This window comes from Osmerus mordax, chromosome 11, assembly GCF_038355195.1.
Source record: "Osmerus mordax isolate fOsmMor3 chromosome 11, fOsmMor3.pri, whole genome shotgun sequence".
NCBI classification, from domain to species: Eukaryota; Metazoa; Chordata; class Actinopteri; order Osmeriformes; family Osmeridae; genus Osmerus; species Osmerus mordax.
Window position 1 is genome coordinate 17,440,692 of NC_090060.1, and position 23,411 is coordinate 17,464,102.

The window sequence follows — 23,411 nt, forward strand, 5'->3', positions numbered from 1 at the left end:
GAGCGTGCCGAGCGTGCGTGCGTGCGTCAAGTTCCAGGGTGGTCGTAGGCAGAAAGCTCGAGCAAGCCCAGACCACTCACTCTGTAATTTGTCGAGTCGTTAGTGTCCCGGTGCATATGATCTATAGGCTAGATCATAATTTGCGCAGCACCAGTTTTACCTCGAGGCGACAAGGACAACGTGACCATCATTTGACCAGATTGAAACAATATACTACGTTTATGTAGGGAAATACAACATGTAGGACGTTTTTAAATGTTTTGACTTGTATTTGACCTAGGCTGCTCTTTCAGTGCGCATGCTCCGTAGAGGCTTCAGTGAATGTGAAAGAAACACATTCCCCTCAATGACAAAGTAAAAATGTAAAATACAAAGAGACAAGAATGACAAACATTATATTATTTAGGCTGATATACCTATTTTATTAGAATGTGCTGAATTAATAAAAACATTGAAAAACGTCATTACAATGAATTAATAGTGCTTTTGTATGTAAATCCAGGTGTGTGTATGTGTGTGTGTGTGCGTGCGTGCGTGAGTGTGAGAGAGGCTAGGCTGGCTGTAGCTCTAAAGACTGAATCCTGCATGAACCTGCCTGTGAGGGACAGTCAGGTCAGCAAGGTTGACCTTAACAGGAAGTAGAGGTCAAAAGGCCTTCTAACAACCAATCAAGGGTTCCCTCTCCCTCAAAACACAAGTTTGGAAGTATGGAACTCTCATATTGTCTAAACTACCCGTGTAAGTCCATATAGACCAGAGCCTTTCATGACAAGCGTGTCTGATTTCTGTGTCCACACTACGTTTCCCATGATGCCCTGGGGTCAGGGAATGAGGACGTAGTCCTGAACGATCTCCAGAGTGTACAGGTTGCAGAGCCCTGATTGGTCCTCCGTCTGTCGTGTTTCCAGGACAACGATCCTGCCGGGGGATTGGAGGGAGTGGAAATTACAACTCTGCTCAACGAGCATGTCTGTCTAAGGGTGTGTATGGTTTGGAAGTGTGTGTCTTTGTGTATTACTCTGTGTGTGTGTGTGTGTGTGTGTGTGAGAGAGCAGGTTCCTCTGTGTGTGTGTCTGTGTGTGTGTATTCCTCTCTGTGTGTATTCCTGTGTGTGTGTGTGTGTGTGAGAGAGAGAGAGAGCAGGTTCCTCTGTGTGTGTGTCTGTGTGTGTGTATTTCTCTCTGTGTGTGTGTGTGTGTGTGTGTGTGCAGGTGTGTATGAGCAGGTGTGTATGAGCATGTTCCTGTGTGTGTGTCTTCCTGTGTGTATTCCTCTGTGTGCAGGTGTGTGTGTTTAGGTGTGTGTGTTGTACCTGTCAGAGTCTACCAGACGGAAGGTCTTCTTGAGGTCTCTGAGCTCCTGTAAGGCCTGTGACCCCTCCCCCCTCCGCTGCCAACCGTGACGCCACACCCCCAGGAGGCTGTCCTCCACGTAGACTGGTGGGGGAGGGGGCAGGGGAGGAGAGGGGAGGAGGGGGAAGAGAGGATAGGAGGGGAGAGGAGTTAAGAGGAGAGGAGGGGTTGAGAGGAGGGGAGGAGGGGGAAGAGAGGAGAGGAGGGGAGAGGAGTTGAGAGGAGAGGAGGGGAGAGGAGGGGTTGAGAGGAGGGGAGAGGAGAGGAGGAGAGAGGAGAGGAGAGGAGGAGAGAGGAGAGGAATGGGGTTGAGTGGAGGGGAGAGGAGAGAAGGGAGAGGAGAATGAGGTTAGGGACAAAATATAATTCACAAAAGGGATAGGAAGTTCAAAGACATTCACATTTCCATCCTTCCCTCCACCCATCTCCTCACCTATTCGTTCTACATCACATGTGAAGTTGGTCTCAGCAGGCAAGGCCCTGTGGCTCCGCGTCGCCCCCTCCAGGTTGACTGTGTGAACTGACTCTGAAGGGAACAGCAACAGTGGAGAACCAGGTCATGCTAAACTCAGTCAGTGTCACGGATCAGTCAGTCGTGTTGTGTCAACTTACTGTCAATACGGACTAGGAGGGTGTTGCTGTCCAGCTGGGTCACTTGGATTGTACCAGAACTGCGGCTCTCTGGACACACACATATTGGTACACACACACACACATTGCTACACGCACACACACATGCACAGAGCAGAAGAAACAAGACAGAAGACAAAAAACTGAATGAGTGATTATATATAAAAGGTAGGGTCCATACCCTGGCCGGCGCTGGTGAACCAGGAGGTGTTGGAGTTCAGGTTGATGTGGTCCATCTGGACCGGCCGGTCGGGCCGGCTGGACCCCGAGCCCCGCGACACCCCGATACACACCAGGGGGTACTCCTGCTGCGGGGACACCACCATCTCAAACACCCGCAGGGGGCTGGGCAGGGGGAAGTCAAAGTGCTGCAGAAGGAGGAGGTGGGGAGATTAGGCTGTAGGTATGGTAGGTGCTGTGAGGAGGGGGGAGGTGCTGTGAGGAGGGGGGAGGTGGAGTGGAAGGAGAGGGGGGAGGTGGAGGGGAGGGGGAGGTGGAGGGGAGGGGGGAGGTGGAGGGGAGGGGGAGGTGGAGGTGGAGGGGGGAGGTGGAGATGGAGGTGGAGATGGAGGGGGGAGGTAGAGATGGAGGTGGAGATGGAGGGGAGGGGGAGGTGGAGGGGAGGGGGAGATGGAGGGGAGGTGGAGGGGAGGGGGGAGGTGGGGGAGAGAGAAGCTGTCCTACCTTGACCAGCATGAACTTGTGCATGGGCTCATACCACTGCAGTAGAACCACACTGGACTCCAGAGCACAACACAGGAACACACAGCTGGGCAGGGTGTTACTGGCTGAGAGGAGGGAGAGAGAGGTAGGGTGTTACTGGCTGAGAGGAGGGAGAGAGATGTAGGGGATGGTGATAGGGGGAGGTGGGAGGGAGAGAGAGACGGGAGGAGGAGATAGAGGGAGAGGGGGGGAAAGAACTTCATGTCGTCCAGTCTTGTGTTTTCTATCCACTCTGCTGTCACCTTCCAGCCCTGCCCCCCAGCCCTGCCCCCCAGCCCTGCCCCCCAGCCCTGCCCTCCAGCCCTGCCTCCCAGCCCTGCCCTCCAGCCCTGCCCCCAAGCCCTGCCCTCCAGCCCTGCCTCCCAGCCCTGCCCTCCAGCCCTGCCCTCCAGCCCTGCCTCCCAGCCCTGCCCCCCAGCCCTGCCCTCCAGCCCTGCCCCCCAGCCCTGTCCTCCAGCCCTGCCCTCCAGCCCTGCCCTCCAGCCCTGCCCCCCAGCCCTGCCCTCCAGCCCTGCCCCCCAGCCCTGCCTCCCAGCCCTGCCCCCCAGCCCTGCCCTCCAGCCCTGCCCTCCAGCCCTGCCCTCCAGCCCTGCCTTCCAGCCCTGCCCTCCAGCCCTGCCCTCCAGCCCTGCCCTCCAGCCCTGCCCCCCAGCCCTGCCCTCCAGCCCTGCCCTCCAGCCCTGTCCCCCAGCCCTGCCCCCCAGCCCTGTCCTCCAGCCCTGCCTCCCAGCCCTGCCCTCCAGCCCTGCCCTCCAGCCCTGCCTCCCAGCCCTGCCCTCCAGCCCTGCCCTCCAGCCCTGCCCCCCAGCCCTGCCTCCCAGCCCTGCCCCGTCCATCCTCACCTACGGTGCAGGTCTGGCAGCCCTTGGTGTCTGGTATCTTACAGGTCACAGCGTACTTCCTATAAACACACACACACACAGCATGATGTCACGTCACACACTACAAGCTGTGATGTTGCTCGATAGGTAAGATCAGAAAAATATCTATTTATTTAGATATCAAATTCAGGGATGTTAGGATGATGATTATGAAAGGACGGTCTATGATGGAAACCAGCTCGCTATTATTTCCAAATTAATGAGTTTTGAATGACAGCTATTGTAATTTGAACACACACACAGGTTACCTGGGTAACAAGCGATGCGTTGGCAGGGAAACCATCCGCTGGTCTTTCCGTGCCTGTTCATACAGTTCCTTCAACACGTGGGAGTGCAGCTGAGAGGATTTACCTGAGGAGACACACACACCACACACACACACACACACCACATACACACACACACACATACAAACACACCACATACATACACAGGTACACACACATCCAGTACACACCAACACAGACAGATGCAGGCACATACACACACAAGTAAGGCACACACAAGGTAACACATCATCATGAGTAGAAGAGGTATTTTGGTCTGTGAGTCTTACCAGATACTGACATCAAGACATTACTGATGGTGTAGACCCAGGTACACTTCCCCGGGTATAGCTGCGCACACACACACACACACACACACACGCAGACACACACACACAGACACACACACACACACACAGACACACACACACACACAGAGGAGAGCTCAGAGGACATGGATATACAGTCAACTAGATCAGGTGCCACTAGAGACCATGTAGAAACACCAGACTAAATTAGATCGAACTGGTGTAGCCTCACACCAGCATGGATCATAGAAATAAAACTGATTAGAATGCACGCAATCTACCTCTATGGAATATGGATATATATAAACTAGAGCAGGTTCTCACCAGCTCCATAGTGGCCTCGGAGCAGTTCAGATTGAGGGTGTAGATGCCTTCGTCTGCACCCAGGATCAGGTGAGGATCTGGGGGAGAGAAGAGACCGGGAGGGGGGGGGGGGGTCACTGGAAGTTATGGGCCAGGCTGGATGGTGTGCAGTTACACACTAGAAACATATTTTATCAACTCTTTTTGTCTTTACGATCCGTGTAACAGGGTCGACCTCGTCGTTTCAGCGCCCAGTGTTTGTGTGATCTGTGAAGATGAGCGTTATGACGAGGCAGACCTTTGGTCGTTGGGTTTTCCCACGTGGTCGAGCAGTTGACTCTGAGAGGACAGCCATGAAACACTTTCTTAAAGTACACCTGTACAGGAGGAGGAGGAGGAGGAGGAGGAGGAGGAGGAGGAGGAGGAGGAGGAAGATGAGGAGGAGGAGGAGGAGGAGGAGGAGGAGGAAGATGAGGAGGAGAAGGAGGAGGAGGAGGAGGTGGACGAGGGTCAATCATAAAAATATGTATTTTTTAAGGTCTTATACACATACTGTAAATACCAGGTTAGCCCAGTCCAGGGCTGTACTGTACCATACAGGGGAGAAGCTGGATAAACTTACCGGAGGTTTCTTAATGACAGGACTGGCACATTCAACAGGCTCCTGGAAACGAAGAGAATCGATACTTAAATAAAACACTATAATTTTTTTCTTAACTTATTTGTATCCTCATTAGATGCCTCAAATGAGAAATCGCGTCCACATCCAACCGCGTCCACATCCAACCACGTCCACATCCAACCACGTCCACATCCAACCACGTCCACATCCAACCACATCCACATCCAACCACGTCCACATCCAACCACGTCCACATCCAACCACATCCACATCCAACCACATCCAACCATGTCCACATCCAACAGAAGACAAACTCACTGACATTCAAAGAGACTTGTAATATGCTGAAACAGACAAAATATATATTTTTAACCCAGTCTCTGATCTTTCCTTCAGTGTGTCGTACCTGGAGGTGTAGCCTCCTGCGGGGGTCCTTAGGGGGAAGCTCAGGGGGGGTCAGGTCAGGGGGGGCCAGGTCTGGGGGGGTGTTCACCAGGCCCACCGGAACTCCTGGTGGGTCTGGGGAGGGTGGGGAGGGGCAGCGGGTCAAAACAAGTGCACGCTGAAATTATAAAGGGTGCTACGTAGAGCAGGACCTTTAGGAACCTCAAAAGAACTGACTGGAAAAAGGCAGGGGAACCTTCTGGACAGAGCCCTTTGATAGAACCCTTAGATAGAACCCGTATTGTATTTGTATCTGACCAGCACCGTGCAGAACCGGAGAAGGGTTCCAGCCTAGATCCTCACCAGACTTGACGTTGCGTTTGGACCTGGGGCGGGGCGTGGGGCGGGGGGCGCTGGAGGTCCGAGTGAGGGGGGGCGGGGCCTGGAGAGAGGGCCGCCCCTTATCCTCCTCCCCCGTCACGCTCTCCTCCGAACTGGTGCGGGTCTTGGGCTGCAGAGACAAGGTCAGAGGTCAGAGATCGTCAGGCCTACTTGTCGCAGTCTTCTTCTGTGGTGTTTTGTCCTGGGCTGTCAGACTAGAGCACAACAACCTTAACGGCATGGTAGCTCCCCGAGGTTCGGACATCGGTGAAACACACACACAGTTCACTGAACCATTGCCTTCCTCTAAATATTCAAATAGGAGAGAGATCTGATTTGCGTTTGTGGAACACAAACCCTGGAGGCAGGTCTGTGAGGGGGAGGCCTGGGGCGTCTCACCTTGGGAGGGAGAGGGGGAGGAACGTCATCTGTCGGCATCGTCCGTCTGTCGGGAGGAGACACAGAGGTAAACACTCGTCATTTGGGTTTAGTCAGGCTAGAGAAAGTTCTGACACATGAAATGGATTCGAATTTCATGAGAGGGATACAGAAAGAAAGAGAGTTAAATAGTTAGAGAGAAAGAGAGAGAGTTACAGAGAGAGTTTGAGAAAGAGTTAGAGAAAGAGAAATAGAGAGAAAGAGTTTGAAAGAGAAAGAGTAAGAGGGAGAGTTGGATAGAGTTAGAGAGAAAGAGAATGAATGAGCGTTAGAAAGAGAGAGTGGAACTTGATCATGGATTGACGTAGTTTACCTGTAGTTCTGTATCGTGGGGCTGGGAGAGGAGGGAAAAGGGTTACTCAGAGAAAAGTTAGTGAGAATAGAAACGAACAAATATAGGAAGAATGTTTGTTTGTGTATGATCCTCACACGTCAACGTCATCATAGTCATCATCTGAATCCATCTGTCCATCTCTGAGAAGGAGGAGAGGAGGGAGGGAGGGGAGAGAGAGAGGAAGGGAGAGAGGGAGGGAGCGAGGGAGGGGAGAGAGGGAGAGAGAGAGAGATGGAGAGAGAGAGAAACAAAAGGAAAGAGGGAAATCTTTAACATCGTTAAATGACGATGAGGAGCAAAAATACTCTTTTGAAGGTCAGTGGATCATGCTGTGTGTGATTGGCTGCTCGGGAGTTATCGCTGCGTGTGATTGGCTGCTCGGGAGTTATCCCGTTACCTGATTGGACTCCTTTCACTGACAGTGGATTTCACAGATGGCAGTACCTGAAGCAGTCAAGACAAAGAAGCAGATTTGAGATCAATGACGTGTCACAGCTGATTTCAAAGTGCCTAAAAAGTGTTGATTGTACTTGAGGAGTGTTTGTATGTAGTTCTGCTGTGTGATGGTGATATTTAAACACTGGGAGTCAGGTGGCTGAGCGGTGAGGGAGTCGGACTAGTAATCCGAAGTTCGATTCCCGGTCATGCCAACTGACGTTGTGTCCTTGGGCAAGGCACTTCACCCTACTTGCCTCGGGGGAATGTCTCTGTACTTACTGTAAGTTGCTCTGGATAAGACCGTCTGCTAAATGACTAAATGTAAATGTAAATGCTGAGTTTGAACTGACTGTGTAGTGAGATAACAGAAACCATTATGCTTCGTTGGTGTAAGTACAAATACTGCCGTTACTCAAAGGTTGAAAAAACGTAAAACCTTTTTTTGTCGTGTGTGGATAAAAAAGTTTTGAAAGGTTGAAAAAATATTTTTCGGAAAAAGTTAAAGACAAAACTATAAACTTTTTGTGACGTGTCTGTGGGAAAAAAAGTTTTGAAAGGTTGAAAATATATTAAAAACTACAATACAGTATAGTAGAGTCCTCATCAAGTACTCAGCAATGATGAAACAGTTTTGGGGAATAAAGTGTGCACGTTTCGTTTTTTGTGTGTGTGATTTTTTTTTTTTGGAAAGGTAAAACAAAAATGTAAAACTAGGAACTGGGAAAAAAGGTTTAGAAAGGTTGAAAATATATTTTTGAAAAAAAGTATCAAAAACATGTTTGCATCATTGCTGAGTACTTGATGAGAGCTCTACTATATTCTCCTCTACGTGTGGAAAACAAAGTTTAACTTGAGTGGAGAGAAGAGTTTTTTTATACATGAATATATGTACTTCTACTTGAGTGAAGGATGTTTGTACTTTTGCCATCTCTGGTGATAAATAACCTTGCCACTCATCCACACAGACTCTCACCGTAGCCTCTGGTGAGTCTGTCTTTCTGTTCACTGGCCTCTGGGTGTAGATCTGTCCCACTGCACACACAGGAAATAGAGAGGGAGAAACAGACAGAGTTATAGAGAGAGGGAGAAACAGACAGAGTTATAGAGAGAGGGAGAAACAAACAGAGTTATAGAGAGGGAGAAACAGACAGAGTTATAGAGAGGGAGAAACAGACAGAGTTATAGAGAGAGGGAGAAAGACAGAGTTATAGAGAGGGAGAAACAGACAGAGTTATAGAGAGAGGGAGAAACAAACAGAGTTATAGAGAGGGAGAAACAGACAGAGTTATAGAGAGGGAGAAACAGACAGAGTTATAGAGAGGGAGAAACAGACAGAGTTAAAGAGAGGGAGAAACAGACAGAGTTATAGAAAGGAGAAACAGACAGAGTTATAGAGAAGGAGAAACAGTCAGAGTTATAGAGAGAGGGAGAGACAGAGAGACAAAGAGGGAGAGACAGAGAGAGATACAATAATTAACATTTATTTTGTTTGTACACAAATAAAAACTCCAAACCATGTTTACTAGAGGTTGAGCAAATAGGAAGATAAGTAATCAGGGGGTGTCTTACTGCTGATGTCAGAGTTGGTCCTCTCAGCTTGGTTGTGTCTGTTGATGGAGTGGATTCTTCTCATGGACCCAGGAACCACCACCTGAGACACAGCAGCACACAGGTGAGTCTGCCTGAGACACAGCAGCACACAGGTGAGTCTGCCTGAGACACAGCAGCACACAGGTGAGTCTGCCTGAGACACAGCAGCACACAGGTGAGTCTGCCTGAGACACAGCAGCACACAGGTGAGTCTGCCTGCTGATGAGCGCACAAACAACATCCAAGGTCGATTCAGGCAGCTGTAGAACGGAGTCTAATTCTTCAGAACAGTAACGTCCTAAATCGATTGATTTCAATGATCCAAACCATCGTTGTGAAGCTCAAAGATAGTGCCTCATCCTAGCTTATGTTTGTGGACATAGTTTGACCTAAATCCACCGCTGGGTCAAGGAGTCACATGTAACATGTCGACCCAAGTGGAAACAGAGTCTACTGAAATCTAATTTAAATGTATTATACAAGATCTTTAAACGATGAAAATTCAATATCCGGAGGATTGGAGTGGAATGATTGGAGTGGATAACATTAAGCGCAAGGTGGCTCTCCCTATTTATAGTGCAGATATCCGGTCACATGACAGTGACGTTGTAACTGATAGGAATGATCGCTAAATGCATTCTTGCATACAGAAATGACAATATCGGAAAATTAAATTGCCTTCTCAATCTGGCATTAATTTCTTTTTTGACAGTCGGTGATTATTTCATTAGAACTCTTGTTGTGTAGCCCTTCAAACATTCAGCAACATTTAATTTATTGGCTAAAGGATGTCATACACCTTAGACTGCAGTTGGTCTATAAATAAGTAGCCTGACATTATCAACATAGAAAAACAAGAAGAACATTCAATGGTCTTATTAGATCCAGTTATCCTGGCAAAACATGTAATGTTCTTCATTTGCTGTCAGGACATGGTCCAAGCAGTTCACCCACGTATTGAAAACTTCAGTGGATGTAATTATGTTTGAACTCTTATACTTTAAATATATTTTTGTTGCTCAGGTCGACCTCTGACCTCTATCTCGTCCTCCTCCGCCAGACAAGGCTTGAGCTTCTCAGGGTTCCTTAGTTTCTCCAGGAGGTCAAGGGTCAGATCGTGTCTCAGGCAGTGCTGAGTCAAAAACATGTGCTGGAGAGCAGGGAGAGGGGAGGGGAGGGAGGAGGGAGAGGAGGAGGGGAGGGAGGAGGGGGGAGAGGGAGGAGGGAGAGGAGGAGGGGAGGGAGGAGGGGGGAGAGGGAGGAGGGGAGGGAGGAAGGGGGAGAGAGGGGAGGGAGGAGGGAGAGGAGGAGGGAGGGGGGGGAGGAGGGAGGGCAGGGAAGACAGAGAGGAGGAGGGGAGGGAGGAGGGGGGGAGAGGAGGAGGGGAGGGAGGAGGGGGGGACGGAGAGGAGGAGGGGGAAATGGAGGAGGGGAAGGGGGTTCCAGGAGGAAAGGAAAAAGCAAAAGTTACAGAGAGATCGAGGGGCGAAGAAGAAGACGTGAGGAAAATAATATTTTTTCTGACCCAAAAAGCGAAACAATGTGACCCTTTACTCACTGTGAGCATCTTGGACGCTGCAGGCCTTTTCTTTGGGTTTCTGACCAGCATGGATTTCACAAAGTTATAAAACAAGGTGGACCTGATAGAGACCAGGGCAGAGAGAGCAGGGTCAGGGTTGCACTACCAGACTCCCAGCGATGGAATAGAGCTTCACGTCTACAGAAAGAAACTTTCACGTGTTTATTTGTTGACGCTTTCATCCGTAAGTGACCTACAGGGAGGGGATTTTGAACCTGTAACAGCTCAATCAACAGTCCCCACATTCTCCTTCACTCCCCCTTTGTTGAAAGGTTTGTTTTTGAGACCCCCATCTGGAACCTGTCCCATAAAGCAAGACCCCCATCTGGAACCTGTCCCATAAAGCAAGACCCCCATCTGGAACCTGTCCCATAAAGCAAGACCCCCATCTGGAACCTGTCCCATAAAGCAAGTTTAGAGAATAAGCCAAGCGTATGTCATGGAAAGTACCTGGCTTATTCGGTAAGCTCGCTCCATGGAGCAGGCCCCAGGTCAGAGGTCATGGAGCAGGCCCCAGGTCAGAGGTCATGGAGCAGGCCCCAGGTCAGAGGTCATCTAGCAGGCCCCAGATCAGAGGTCATGGAGCAGGCCCCAGATCAGAGGCCATGGAGCAGGCCCCAGGTCAGAGGTCATGGAGCAGGCCCCAGGTCAGAGGTCATGGAGCAGGCCCCAGGTCAGGGGTCATGGAGCAGGCCCCAGGTCAGAGGTCATGGAGCAGGCCCCAGGTCAGAGGTCATGGAGCAGGCCCCAGGTCAGAGGTCATGGAGCAGGCCCCAGATCAGAGGCATTGGAGCAGGCCCCAGGTCAGAGGTCATGGAGCAAGCCCCAGGTCAGAGGTCATGGAGCAGGCCCCAGGTCAGAGGTCATGGAGCAGGCCCCAGGTCATTGGGCAACGTGTGGTGCAGATTCAACCCCCAGTGTTGACTGTCAGACTGCAGGTGGGGGAATGAACAATGAAGATGTGTGCACTTAGCTGATGTTTTTATCCAAAGTGATGCGTTTGACGGGGGTAAATTTGAACCTGCGATCACTTGATCTGCTGTAAATCCTCCGCCATGGAGCTACACGTATCCTAAGAACTGTGTTGAGTTATTACCATTTGGCCTTGTCCTTTAGTTTGGGAGGCTGGTATCCACTCTTGGACATCAGGAACAGCACTCTATGAAGAGAGGAAACACGCCTGTAAATGTGTGTGATTAGCTCAGGGTGTGTGTGATTACCTCAGGGTGTGTGTGTGTGTGTACCTCAGAGGATGCACGTCAAACAGAGGGGGCTGCAGCTCGGCTAGCTCGATGGCTGTGATCCCCACAGACCAGATGTCACACAGCTCGTTGTACCCCCCCTTGATCTCCACTGCCGCCACTTCTGGTGCCATCCTGTGGACGGGAGGGGAGTGTCACCACATGCTGCAACCTCCAGCTGTGGCTCGTTGGCTAGTGGCCAAGAGGGGCTCAGTCAGTGTGGCTAGTGGAGCTAATGGGGTTAGTGTGGCTAATGAAGCTAGTAGAGCTAATGTGGCTAGTGGGGCTAGTAGAGCTAATAGGCTGGTAGCGCTATTGGCCTAGTAGAGCTAATGTGGCTAGTGGGGCTAGTAGAGCTAATAGGCTGGTAGCGCTATTGGCCTAGTAGAGCTAATGTGGCTAGTGGGGCTAGTAGAGCTAATAGGCTGGTAGCGCTATTGGCCTAGTAGAGCTAATGTGGCTAGTGGGGCTAGTAGAGCTAATAGGCTGGTAGCGCTATTGGCCTAGTAGAGCTAATGTGGCTAGTGGGGCTAGTAGAGCTAATAGGCTGGTAGCGCTATTGGCCTAGTAGAGCTAATGTGGCTAGTGGGGCTAGTAGAGCTAATAGGCTGGTAGCGCTATTGGCCTAGTAGAGCTAATGTGGCTAGTGGGGCCGGTGTGGCTAGTGAGGACGGTGTGGGTTGGTGGTGTGGGTGCTCACCAGTAGGGCTGGTGTGGCTAGTGAGTGTGTGTGGGTGCTCACCAGTAGGGCGTTCCTATGAAGGACATGCGGCGAGCCAGAGTAGCTGTGATCTGAGCTGAGATCCCAAAGTCAGCTGAACAGAGGGAGAAAACAACACTCAGAGCTGAAAACAGTGTTGTGTGTGTGCACGTGTGTGTGCACGTGTGTGTGTGCACGTGTGTGCACGTGTGTGTGTGTGTCTCCATCATCCACCTACCCAGCTTCACCTCCCCCTGGTCATTGAGGAGGATGTTGGCTCCCTGGAGGACAGGAAGTGAGGTAACAGAAATACTCAGTCAACAGGAAGTTAGAACCAGTTACTGGACACACACATGATGACCCCTGATGAACACTGTGTTCTGTTTCCAGCCAGCCCCAGTCTCCTCCCTGCTCACCTTGATGTCCCTGTGGATCTTCTTCTGGTCGTGAAGGTAGTCCAGACCCTGGAGGAACACACAGGTGATCTGACACTCATGATCCGTGATGAAGGCTAGTGCTGAGTTGCTCAAGCAGTAAAGATGTTGGTATCTGAAGACTCAGTTGAGGAGGTGTGTGAGGCCTCAGGTGAGGAGGTGTGTGAGGCCTCAGGTGAGGAGGTGTGTGAGGCCTCAGGTGAGGAGGTGTGTGAGGCCTCAGGTGAGGAGGTGTGTGAGGACTCAGGTGAGGAGGTGTGTGAGGAGGTGTGTGAGGCCTCAGGTGAGGAGGTGTGTGAGGCCTCAGGTGAGGAGGTGTGTGAGGACTCAGGTGAGGAGGTGTGTGAGGCCTCAGGTGAGGAGGTGTGTGAGGCCTCAGGTGAGGAGGTGTGTGAGGCCTCAGGTGTGGAGGTGTGTGAGGCCTCAGGTGAGGAGGTGTGTGAGGCCTCAGGTGAGGAGGTGTGTGAGGACTCAGGTGAGGAGGTGTGTGAGGAGGTGTGTGAGGCCTCAGGTGAGGAGGTGTGTGAGGACTCAGGTGAGGAGGTGTGTGAGGCCTCAGGTGAGGAGGTGTGTGAGGCCTCAGGTGAGGAGGTGTGTGAGGACTCAGGTGAGGAGGTGTGTGAGGAGGTGTGTGAGGCCTCAGGTGAGGAGGTGTGTGAGGCCTCAGGTGAGGAGGTGTGTGAGGCCTCAGGTGAGGAGGTGTGTGAGGACTCAGGTGAGGAGGTGTGTGAGGCCTCAGGTGAGGAGGTGTGTGAGGCCTCAGGTGAGGAGGTGTGTGAGGCCTCAGGTGTGGAGGTGTGTGAGGCCTCAGGTGAGGAGGTGTGTGAGGCCTCAGGTGAGGAGGTGTGTGAGGACTCAGGTGAGGAGGTGTGTGAGGACTCAGGTGAGGAGGTGTGTGAGGCCTCATATGTGCAGGTGACGTACCTGCAGCATCTCCCTGCAGACGAAGGCTATCTGCAGCTCCGACAGGGGGCCGCTCACTGCAGGCCGGGTCGGATGGCAAAGGTGCGGGGGCACAGGTCAAAGGTCAGAGGTCAGAGGAGAGTGTTGGGGGAGCAGAGTTGGAGGGGTGGAGAGAGAAGAGTGATGGGCGCGAGTGGGAGGTGAGGGGGGGAGGTTGGGGTGGGAGGTGAGGTGAGGGGGGGAGGTTGGGGTGGGAGGTGAGGTGAGGGGGGAGGGAGGTTGGGGTGGGAGGTGAGGTGAGGGGGGGAGGTTGGGGTGGGAGGTGAGGTGAGGGTGGGAGAGGTTGGGGTGGGAGGTGAGGTGAGGGGGGGGGGAGGAGTGGATGGGGGAATAACGGAAAAGATCAACATTATTGCCAAACTTTCTCATCCTTTGTCAGTGACACACTCACACACACTCACCATGGTAGATGTCTTGGAGGGAGCCTCCTCCACAATACTCCATACAGATCCACAGCTTGTTGGCCCTGGACACACACACGCACACAAACATGCACACACACATGCACACACACATGCACACACGCACACACACATGCACATACACATGCACACACGCACATGCACAAACACAAGGACACCATTACAATCACAAACTGATATTGTTCTTAATTTACTTCTGTAGCCATCTGAATAGCCCTAGTCCAGGGATCAGGGTGACTAAGGACTGTAAAACTACCTTATATAGGTGTCCTTATATAGTGAGGGCCTGTAAAACTACCTCATATAGCTGTACTTATCTAGTGAGGGTCTGTAAAACTACCTTATATAGCTGTCCTTATCTAGTGAGGGTCTGTAAAACTACCTTATATAGCTGTCCTTATTTTGAGAGAGTTCTTAGGCCTACCTTATATAGCTGCCATAGTAGGCCACTATGTTGCGGTGCTGGCAGCTCTTCACTATTATGATCTCCTGCTGGATCACTGAGAAGTCATCCTCTGAGAGAACACACAAGGAGAGAGGGAGGGAGGGAGGGAGGGAGGGAGAGAGAGGGAAGGGAGGGAGGGAGGGAGGGAGGGAGGGAGGGAGGGGGAGGGAGGGAGGGAGGGGGAGGGGGAGGGAGGGAGGGAGGGAGGGAGGGAGGGAAAGAGAGGGAGGGAGGGAGGGAGCATGTCATCCTGACTGGACTGTGCCATCACACTGTCTGACATGTTTATCACCAGAGGTCCTGCAGCATCCTGGGCTCACCTGGCTCCATCTTAATGAGCTTGATGGCTGCCAGGTCGCCACTCTGCTTGTGTCGAGCCTGGAAACACACACACACACACACATACATACCACACACACACACGTAAGACACAGACACATTACATTACATTTACATTTAGTCATTTAACAGATGCTCTATCCAGAGCGACTTACAGTAAGTACAGGGACATTCTCCCCGAGGCAAGTAGGGTGAAGTGCCTTGCCCAAGGACACAACATCATTTGGTAGAGCCGGTAATCGAACGGCCGGGAATCGAACCGGCAACCTTCTGATTAACAGCCCAACTCCCTAACTGCTCAGCCATTTGATCCCCTTCGTTAAAGATAGATAGAGCCATGTTGTTGAGAGGCTGTTACAGTTCTGCATAAGTAAATACACTTCTGATAAGACCTGAGGTTGTGGCAGACAAGGAACTCCTCCACAGGAAAGCCTAGAGCAGCCTACACACACACACACACACACACACACACACACATACACGCACATGCACACACACACACACATACTCACACACTCACACACTCACACACAGTGTGACCTTATGCTACTTCTGTATTGCCCACTCTCACCATCACACACATTGTAAATACCCAGACTGTATGCTGTTGTTTTATTTTCCTAACTCTCTTTCTCTCTCTCTGTCTCTCACACACACACAAAGGCATCCAACATACAAATGACTTCCTTACTCATATTATTCATTTACTGTTACATTTCTGTTGAGTCATTTAGCAGACGCTTTTATCCAAAGCGACACACATGATCACAGTTACAGTATTCAAAAGCCCGTTTTGAGAGAGGAACACAGAGGGCCTGATGTATAGCCATCCCACACACACACACACACAGTCACATACACTAACACACACATACACACACACATACACTCACACACACACACACACACATACACTCACACACACACACTCACACACACACACAGTGGAAAGAGCGCTGAAGGGCAGAGCCAGGCCTGGGTTGCTGGGGTGAGGTCGAAGGAGATGAGTAGGCGTCGCTGTGGTAACGGTCACCTAAGTTGAGCCATCTCTGCACACACACAAACAAGGATGGAAACCGGAGGCGGTTTCCACGGTGACGTAAGTAGAATGAGGTGGTCCACACCCCTGCAAACAAACACCAGACATGGTCCCCCTCAGGAGACCTGTGTTGTTACGTGGTTTAACATAGTTATGACTACTGTGTTCACTTCACACATCAACACCATGTCTGCTGCTCCGCTCTGAGTCTGATGAGGCAGCTCTGCTCTGAGACTGATGAGGCAGCTAAACTCTGCTCTGGCACACATTTTGTTCCAGGCCCTGCTGATCTCAGAACCAGAGCTTTTCATAGTAGAACCCTAGTAGAACCAGAGCTCTTCATAGAGGAAGTTTAGTAGAACCAGAGCTCTTCATAGTGGAACCTTAGTAGAACCAGAGCTCTTCATAGTAGAACCCAAGTAGAACCAGAGCTCTTCATAGTGGGACCCTAGTAGAACCAGAGCTCTTCATAGTGGAACCTTAGTAGAACCAGAGCTCTTCATAGTAGAACCCAAGTAGAACCAGAGCTCTTCATAGTGTGACCCTAGTAGAACCAGAGCTCTTCATAGTGGAACCTTAGTAGAACCAGAGCTGAAGCAGTTAGAAACACAAGACTCAGTTTAGGACCTGCTTCCTCTTTTTTTTTTTTATCAACTGGTTCCTACTCCTCCATCCACCTTCTACACACACTCACACACACTGTCACACACTCTCTGACACACACAGTCACACACTCTCTCACACACACTCTCACACACACTCTCACACACTCTCTCACACTCACACACACTCTCACACACACTCTCACACACTCTCTCACACACACTCTCACACACTCTCTCACACACACTCTCACACACACTCTCACACACTCTCTCACACACACACTCACACACTCTCTCACACACACACTCACACACACTCTCTCACACTCACACACACTCTCTCACACACACTCTCTCACACACACTCTCACACACTCTCTCTCACACACACACTCACACACTCTCTCACACACACACTCACACACACTCTCTCACACACAGTCACACACACACACTCTCACACACACACTCTCTCACACACACACACACTCACACACACACACACACACACGCTCACACACACACACACACCCACACACACTCTCACGCACACTCTCACACACACACACTCTCACACACTCCCACACACACTCACACACCGGGCCCTGTAGAGGCTGTAAATACGACACAGTCTCTCACTTCTTGTTTTATGTCACCTTCCTGTTACACACCTGGCACCAAGTATAACTGATGCCTATTGGCTCATGCATCAAAAGCCCCGCCCACACATCTCCAGTGAGGCGTAGCTAGAGGTTGCTTGGGCTGTACAACTGGTCAGACAGCTACAGTTCTTGTTCCAAATGCTCTATTCATCTACTGGAAACAAATTTCCCAGACAAAGTACAATTAGGGAAGTTAGATTAGAGAAACTGTTTGAGAGGCTGGCTGCTGTGATGAAGGGCCGGGAACCAGAGCTGTAGTTTTCGCTGTGGAAACATCTTGTACCAGATGCATGGCTACAGTGGATTCAGTCCCTGGTTTGACCAGACATCCCTGTCGTTGACTCACTGTCTCCACCCTCCAGCTAACAGGAAACTTACAGAAACAACCAACAAGATATCTGATTAAATGAATCATGTTGGTGTGTCCGTGTGTACGTTGTGTTGCTATGTGTTGTGAGCGTTATTGTCTGTAAGAGTGTGTGTTTGTTGTGTTTACGGGTGTGCATTCATGTGTGAGTGTTGTTCAAAGCACAGACACAGACTGTACACATTGTTTGGTGGGGGAAAGGGGGACACCATAGTCATGGTAACACCCCCCCCCCCCAGAACCCCCCTTCTCTGCAGCCTCCCCAGGCTGTTGTCAGACAGGTAGAACGAGGCGAGACCTGGACCATGGAAACAAGATGACTAACAGACAAACAAGTCCTGGTATTTAGCTGTCGCTCTACCTCATCTCTCTCTCCTATCATTCCTCTCTCTCCAACCCAACCTGTTCTGGGTCAACGTGCACATGCAACACACACGCACATAGGCCGACTCATACACTTTGGCCTGCTTTCACTGTGCAAAATGCAACAATAGCAGGTTGTTCCAAAAGGGTATGGCTACACTTGTGTCAACACTCCACGCCAGAATAACATGTGTGTGCGTTTACAGACCACAACTTTGGCCTATTCATGTGTGTTCTAAAATGTCCTGCATTTAAGAACCTGTGATGGCGAGAAGTGTGAAATGCAAAGCACTCTATCAACCCTGGGAGTCAGGTGTCTGAGAGGTTAGAGAATCGGGCTAGTAATCAGAAGGTTGCCGGTTCGATTCCCGGCTGTGCAAAATGACGTTGTGTCCTTGGGCAAGGCACTTCACCCTACTTGCCTCAGGGGAATGTCCCTGTACTTACTGTAAGTCACTCTGGATAAGAGCGTCTGCTAAATGACTAAATGTAAATGTTACCTTATGAAAACAGGCCAACACACATGCCTCTCTGTACACCAGGAGGAAGTGTGCTCCGTATCGCCCTCGCTTTGCATCAGCCACACTCTGCTCACACCAGGTGCTCTACGCTCATGTTTTCCACAAATATGTCTCGTAAGTCATAGCTGTGCGTCCTGGTCCTTTATGAAAGCATACACATGCTCCTCTCCCCCACTCATCCTTTAATTATTTAAACCTTATTTTTGGGCTTCATGTCTCCTACTATTGTTTAGGAATAACAATAATCAGCAAACAGCTTTGCATCTGGTTTCCTATAATATAACTTGTAATAATATGGTTTCCAATAATATAGCATATAACAAAGAGTGATTACAAATATATTTAAGTCCATAATCATTAACCGTCTTCATAATTACAACAGTATTGATGTTTTTTTTTCCACAACAAGCACACAGCCACATCCACCTTCTCCAGATACTAATCTCATCTAATATTAATCTACTAACTTCACTACAAATAATGCAAACCTGAAGTGTGTGTTTGTCTGTATATGTATCATATAACTTTTAAATTACAAATAAAGCATCTATATGTCTGCATATGTATCATATAACTTGAATTTACAAATATAGTAAACCTGTTACTGTATATCGTTACTGTTCTTGTTTCTGTTGCTAGTTGGAGACAACGGGGGGCGGGGCTTCTTATTCCTATTCCTATTCTGAGTTTCTCTTCCCTGGAACAGATTTCATGTTCCAACCGAGGGGGGCTGGCGCTATCTTAGTGTCTAGGGCTGCATCAAATACCCTTTTTTTGCTAAACTGCTGCACTAGTCCACACTTGACCGGTGGGGATCTCATTCTAATATTACTGTAACTGTTAGTTGCTCCTGGCATTCTCTAATTCCTGCTCTCCTCTCTCTGTCCCCCCTCCACACATCCCCTGTGGTGTGGGGGGTTTGAGCTGTCAGCATCTGCCTGGTCCTGGGTCGGTTAACGCTGGACCTGGTCGCCAGTGGACGTCGATCTGTGACCGTCTGCCAAAGCTGGATCTCGTCACCAAGTGGACATCGGTCTCCCTAATGGACGACAGCGAGTTCCTGGTCCCTTCCTCACCCCCCGGCCTGTGATGCTGCGCCGGTCACAGTCCCCTGCCCTGTGGCTACCTCTGCTTATACTGACATTTACCAACTGACCCAAGTTGAACACTGGATTTAGGTGTTTCAAAACCCATTGACACTTCCCTGCTGTATGACTATGTTTATCAGACACACCTGTCACCAGTACCAATCACACACACCACCCTCCCAGATCACACACACACACCACCCTCCCAGATCACACGCACACACCACCCTCCCAGATCACACGCACACACCACCCTCCCAGATCACACGCACACACCACCCTCCCAGATCACACGCACACACCACCCTCCCAGATCACACGCACACACCACCCTCCCAGATCACACGCACACACCACCCTCCCAGATCACACGCACACACCACCCTCCCAGATCACACGCACACACCACCCTCCCAGATCACACGCACACACCACCCTCCCAGATCACACGCACACACCACCCTCCCAGATCAAACACACACCACCCTCCCAGATCACACACACACACCACCCTCCCAGATCACACGCACACACCACCCTCCCAGATCACACACACACACCACCCTCCCAGATCACACGCACACACCACCCTCCCAGATCACACACACACACCACCCTCCCAGATCACACGCACACACCACCCTCCCAGATCACACACACACCACCCTCCCAAAGGATTGCTCATTCATACAAACTTTGGTGAGTAAAGCTTAGTTGCTTTAGTCTCTGACGACACCAAGCCGTTTCCTATAAATGACCTGGTTGTGACTTTGTTCAAGCCCTCAACTTTGATCTTTGCCCTTCCCTGCGGAATGGTGGTGTGGCCTGTTACAAGCTGCCAGACCTGCCTCTCTCTCTGCCTCTCTGTCTCTGCCTCTGCCTCTCTCTCTCTGTTTCTGCCTCTCTCTGCCTCTGCCTCTCTCTCTGCCTCTGTTTCTCTGTCTCTGCCTCTCTCTCTCTGTGTCTGCCTCTGCCTCTCTCTGCCTCTGCTTCTGTGTCTGTGTCTCTGCCTCTCTCTGTCTCTGCCTCTGTCTCTGCCTCTGTCTCTCTCTGCCTCTGCATCTCTCTCTGCTTCTGCATCTCTCTCTGCCTCTGTCTGCTTCTGCCTCTCTCTCTCTCTCTGCCTCTGTCTCTGCCTCTCTCTCTGCCTCTCTCTGCCTCTCTCTGCCTCTGCCTCTCCCTGCCTCTGTCTCTGCCTCTCTCTGTCTGCCTCTGCCTCTTTCTGCCTCTGTCTCTGCCTCTCTCTGTCTCTGCCTCTGCCTCTGTCTCTGTCTCTGCCTCTGTCTCCCTAACCTGACAAGTCTCTTCTACTCAACGCTGCTCTATTCTACTCTACTATTTTCTACTTTATTCAGCTCTACTCTACTGTATCCCACTCTACACAGGTCTGCTTAAATATACTCAATTCTATTATTCTCTACTTTACTCTGTTCTGCTTAAATATACTATATTAAATTATTCTCTACTCTTCTCAGTTCTGCTTAAATATGCTCTTCTATTCTTCTCTACTGTACTTTGTTCTGCTTTAAACTACTGTACCTATAGTCCACTGGCGCTGAGGCTGAGGCTGGGGCTGAGGCTGGGACTGAGGCTGGGGCTGAGGCTGGGTTATTGGGCTGGGGGTGCTGGGGTCACATGGGTGCTGGGCATGTGACCTTGGTCAATGTCAGCACAAGCTAAGGACCTACCACAAGCTTCCAAATGTTAATTTCTCTCTCTCTCTCTCATCCCTCTCTCTCATCCCTCTCTCTCATCCCTCTTCATACCTCTTCCAGAAGCCTTCAAAGTGTTAGTCTGTCAAACCGATAACTGGCTGATGATAACATGCTCAGAGAACCAGTACAGGGGATGACGACCACTGCGCTCTAAAAGTAACTGCTGACAGAGGTCCAGGACGTAGAGCGGGGGGCGGGGGGGCAGGAGGAGAACATGTATGATAACATCTGACCGTCTAAATGTGATTCAACCCAGAACACACAGGAAGTCTTAAACCCTTAAACTTGATATAAGCTGTTAACTTCAGGCCTAAAAAATAGATTTCTGAAACTGAACCTTTTCAATCCCTGTTTTGTTGTTGTCCCTGTTGTGAACAAGAATTATATTTGAAATATCTCTGAAGTTACTAAAAATCTATAACGCTGCTTTCACTTCATCTGAAAACCACTTCCTTGAACAATGCTCACACCTCAACTGCAAGGATGAAGAGAGACACCGTGAAAGCACAAAACCCCCACACTTCAGTTCACACAGAAATCCCTTTGATTAATGAACTATAACTAACTATTAGTAAGTCATTCAACCATCACTCCAACCTCCAGACCCAGAGAGAGGGGACTGTGAGTTGAAACACAGTCCAGATAGGTGGAAGTGTGAAAAGGAAGATGTTAAAATGATTAAATTATTATTCTGACCTTGTAGACTTCTCCATATGTCCCTCCTCCAACACGCAGTAAGATCTCAAAGTCTTCCTGAGGATTCCTGGTTGAGATGTCTAATGCGGTCCTGTGCTGAGAATCCATTACTACTACTTTAGCATGGCACACACACACTCACTCGCACACACACACTCCACCATGCGCAGACACATGCACCACAAGCCTCCCCCGCTAGTTGCTTGTGTCGAAGGAAGGACGGGTCTTGCAGAACACACACTGACAGAAAACACATTCACAGTCAAATGCTGACTGTCTCCCCTCCCTCTCTCTCCCCCCTCCGTCCCTCCCTCTCTGTGTGTGATTCATTTACATTCTCTATGGCTATATTTCCTGTTGTGTGAGTGTGTGCATGTGTGTGTGTATGAGTGAGCGATAGAGATAAGAGGGAGGGAGACAGAGAGTTTTAGTTTCACTAGGCTTGCAACTATGGTTTTCAGTGTTGGTTTTAACATGTGAAGTGTGTGTGTGGATGAAATGTTTTTGTGTTTCCCTCTGGAACAGTAGTTTGTGTCTCCCCCGACCCCCTTTACCCCCACTGTGAAACGCATTGTGTTGCCTCCTGGTATGAAATGCACTATATCATAAAGTCTGATGTGTGTGTGTGTGCAGAAATGCTGCAGAATGGCTTTGCTTCCTGTACTGCATGTTGCCATGAATACAGGTGTGAAACAGGCGGATATATTAACACAGAAAACAAATTGTGACAGTTATACAATCTCTTTTGAAAGAAATCATATTTTCACAAAAGTTTAACATTGTATTGTGTCTCACACAAAATATGTGCCTTCCACGTTACTGTTTTAGATTCTTCAGATTATTGAACTGTTTGCTTCGTCTATGCCTTTGGTTTAGTGTAAGTATCCAGAGAAAACTATAAACGGTATAACACCTTTCTTATTTACAAACATGTAGACACTGGCATTTCCTTATCAGTGAGGCAAATTATCTCCGTTAACTGTCCTGACATTTAGATCGCCCCGTGTCTGTCTGGCAGCCGCCCACACTTCGAAGCCCTTCTCGATCTTAAACTTGTGTCAGAAACTCTCTACAACCAACCACTATCAACCCTCAATCACACTTGTGGGCATAGAGACGCTTTCTTGAATGTGGTTAAGTATTAAGATAAGATGCTATGAAAACCGTTTTTATATTATCTGATTTGATCAGCTAATATTGAATTTATCTTAGGATGTGGTCAATGTCTGGGTATTCCGTAATATTTCGAATGTTACGGAATATCCGAATATTACGAATATTACGGAATATTATGTTAATGTTTCAAACTCCGTTACACTAGGGAGCGACATACAGTTTTACTCCCGTCTAGTTTGACTAGGAACCATAATCGGAATCATTGGATTGGTCGATTTCCGTTGACGTCAGGAAGTAACCGAAAACTATTTTAATTATTAATTTTTACTAATCTTTTTGCATATGTTTTGTGCACATCTGGCTTCCTATATGTATTTTCACCAACACAATATTTTACTGGTAAAGATAGACACTGTAGTTGCGGTAGTTTCTACTGGTCCGTCTAACTTCCGGTCCCCAAAACACG

At 49.7% G+C, this 23,411-nt stretch overlaps 1 protein-coding gene across 1 annotated transcript; it reads right to left on the reverse strand.

The window, feature by feature from the left end:
- Nucleotides 1-379: 379 nt before the first annotated feature.
- On the reverse strand, nt 380-22,058 carry LOC136951415 (mitogen-activated protein kinase kinase kinase kinase 5-like). Its single transcript, XM_067245789.1, has 32 exons — nt 21,830-22,058; nt 14,755-14,812; nt 14,414-14,504; nt 13,969-14,033; nt 13,529-13,584; nt 12,587-12,634; nt 12,409-12,451; nt 12,213-12,285; nt 11,474-11,605; nt 11,326-11,388; nt 10,209-10,290; nt 9,687-9,800; nt 8,630-8,711; nt 8,034-8,092; nt 7,020-7,066; nt 6,718-6,762; nt 6,602-6,622; nt 6,250-6,295; nt 5,833-5,980; nt 5,492-5,604; nt 5,086-5,127; nt 4,762-4,840; nt 4,485-4,561; nt 4,143-4,203; nt 3,835-3,937; nt 3,548-3,606; nt 2,667-2,770; nt 2,164-2,350; nt 1,965-2,033; nt 1,786-1,878; nt 1,313-1,436; nt 380-918 (listed from the first exon to the last, which is right to left on the reverse strand). The coding sequence occupies exons 1-32, from the start codon at nt 21,935-21,937 to the stop codon at nt 822-824; spliced, it is 2,589 nt and encodes an 862-aa protein (XP_067101890.1). The 5' UTR covers nt 21,938-22,058; the 3' UTR covers nt 380-821.
- Between the last annotated feature and the right edge of the window lie 1,353 nt (nt 22,059-23,411).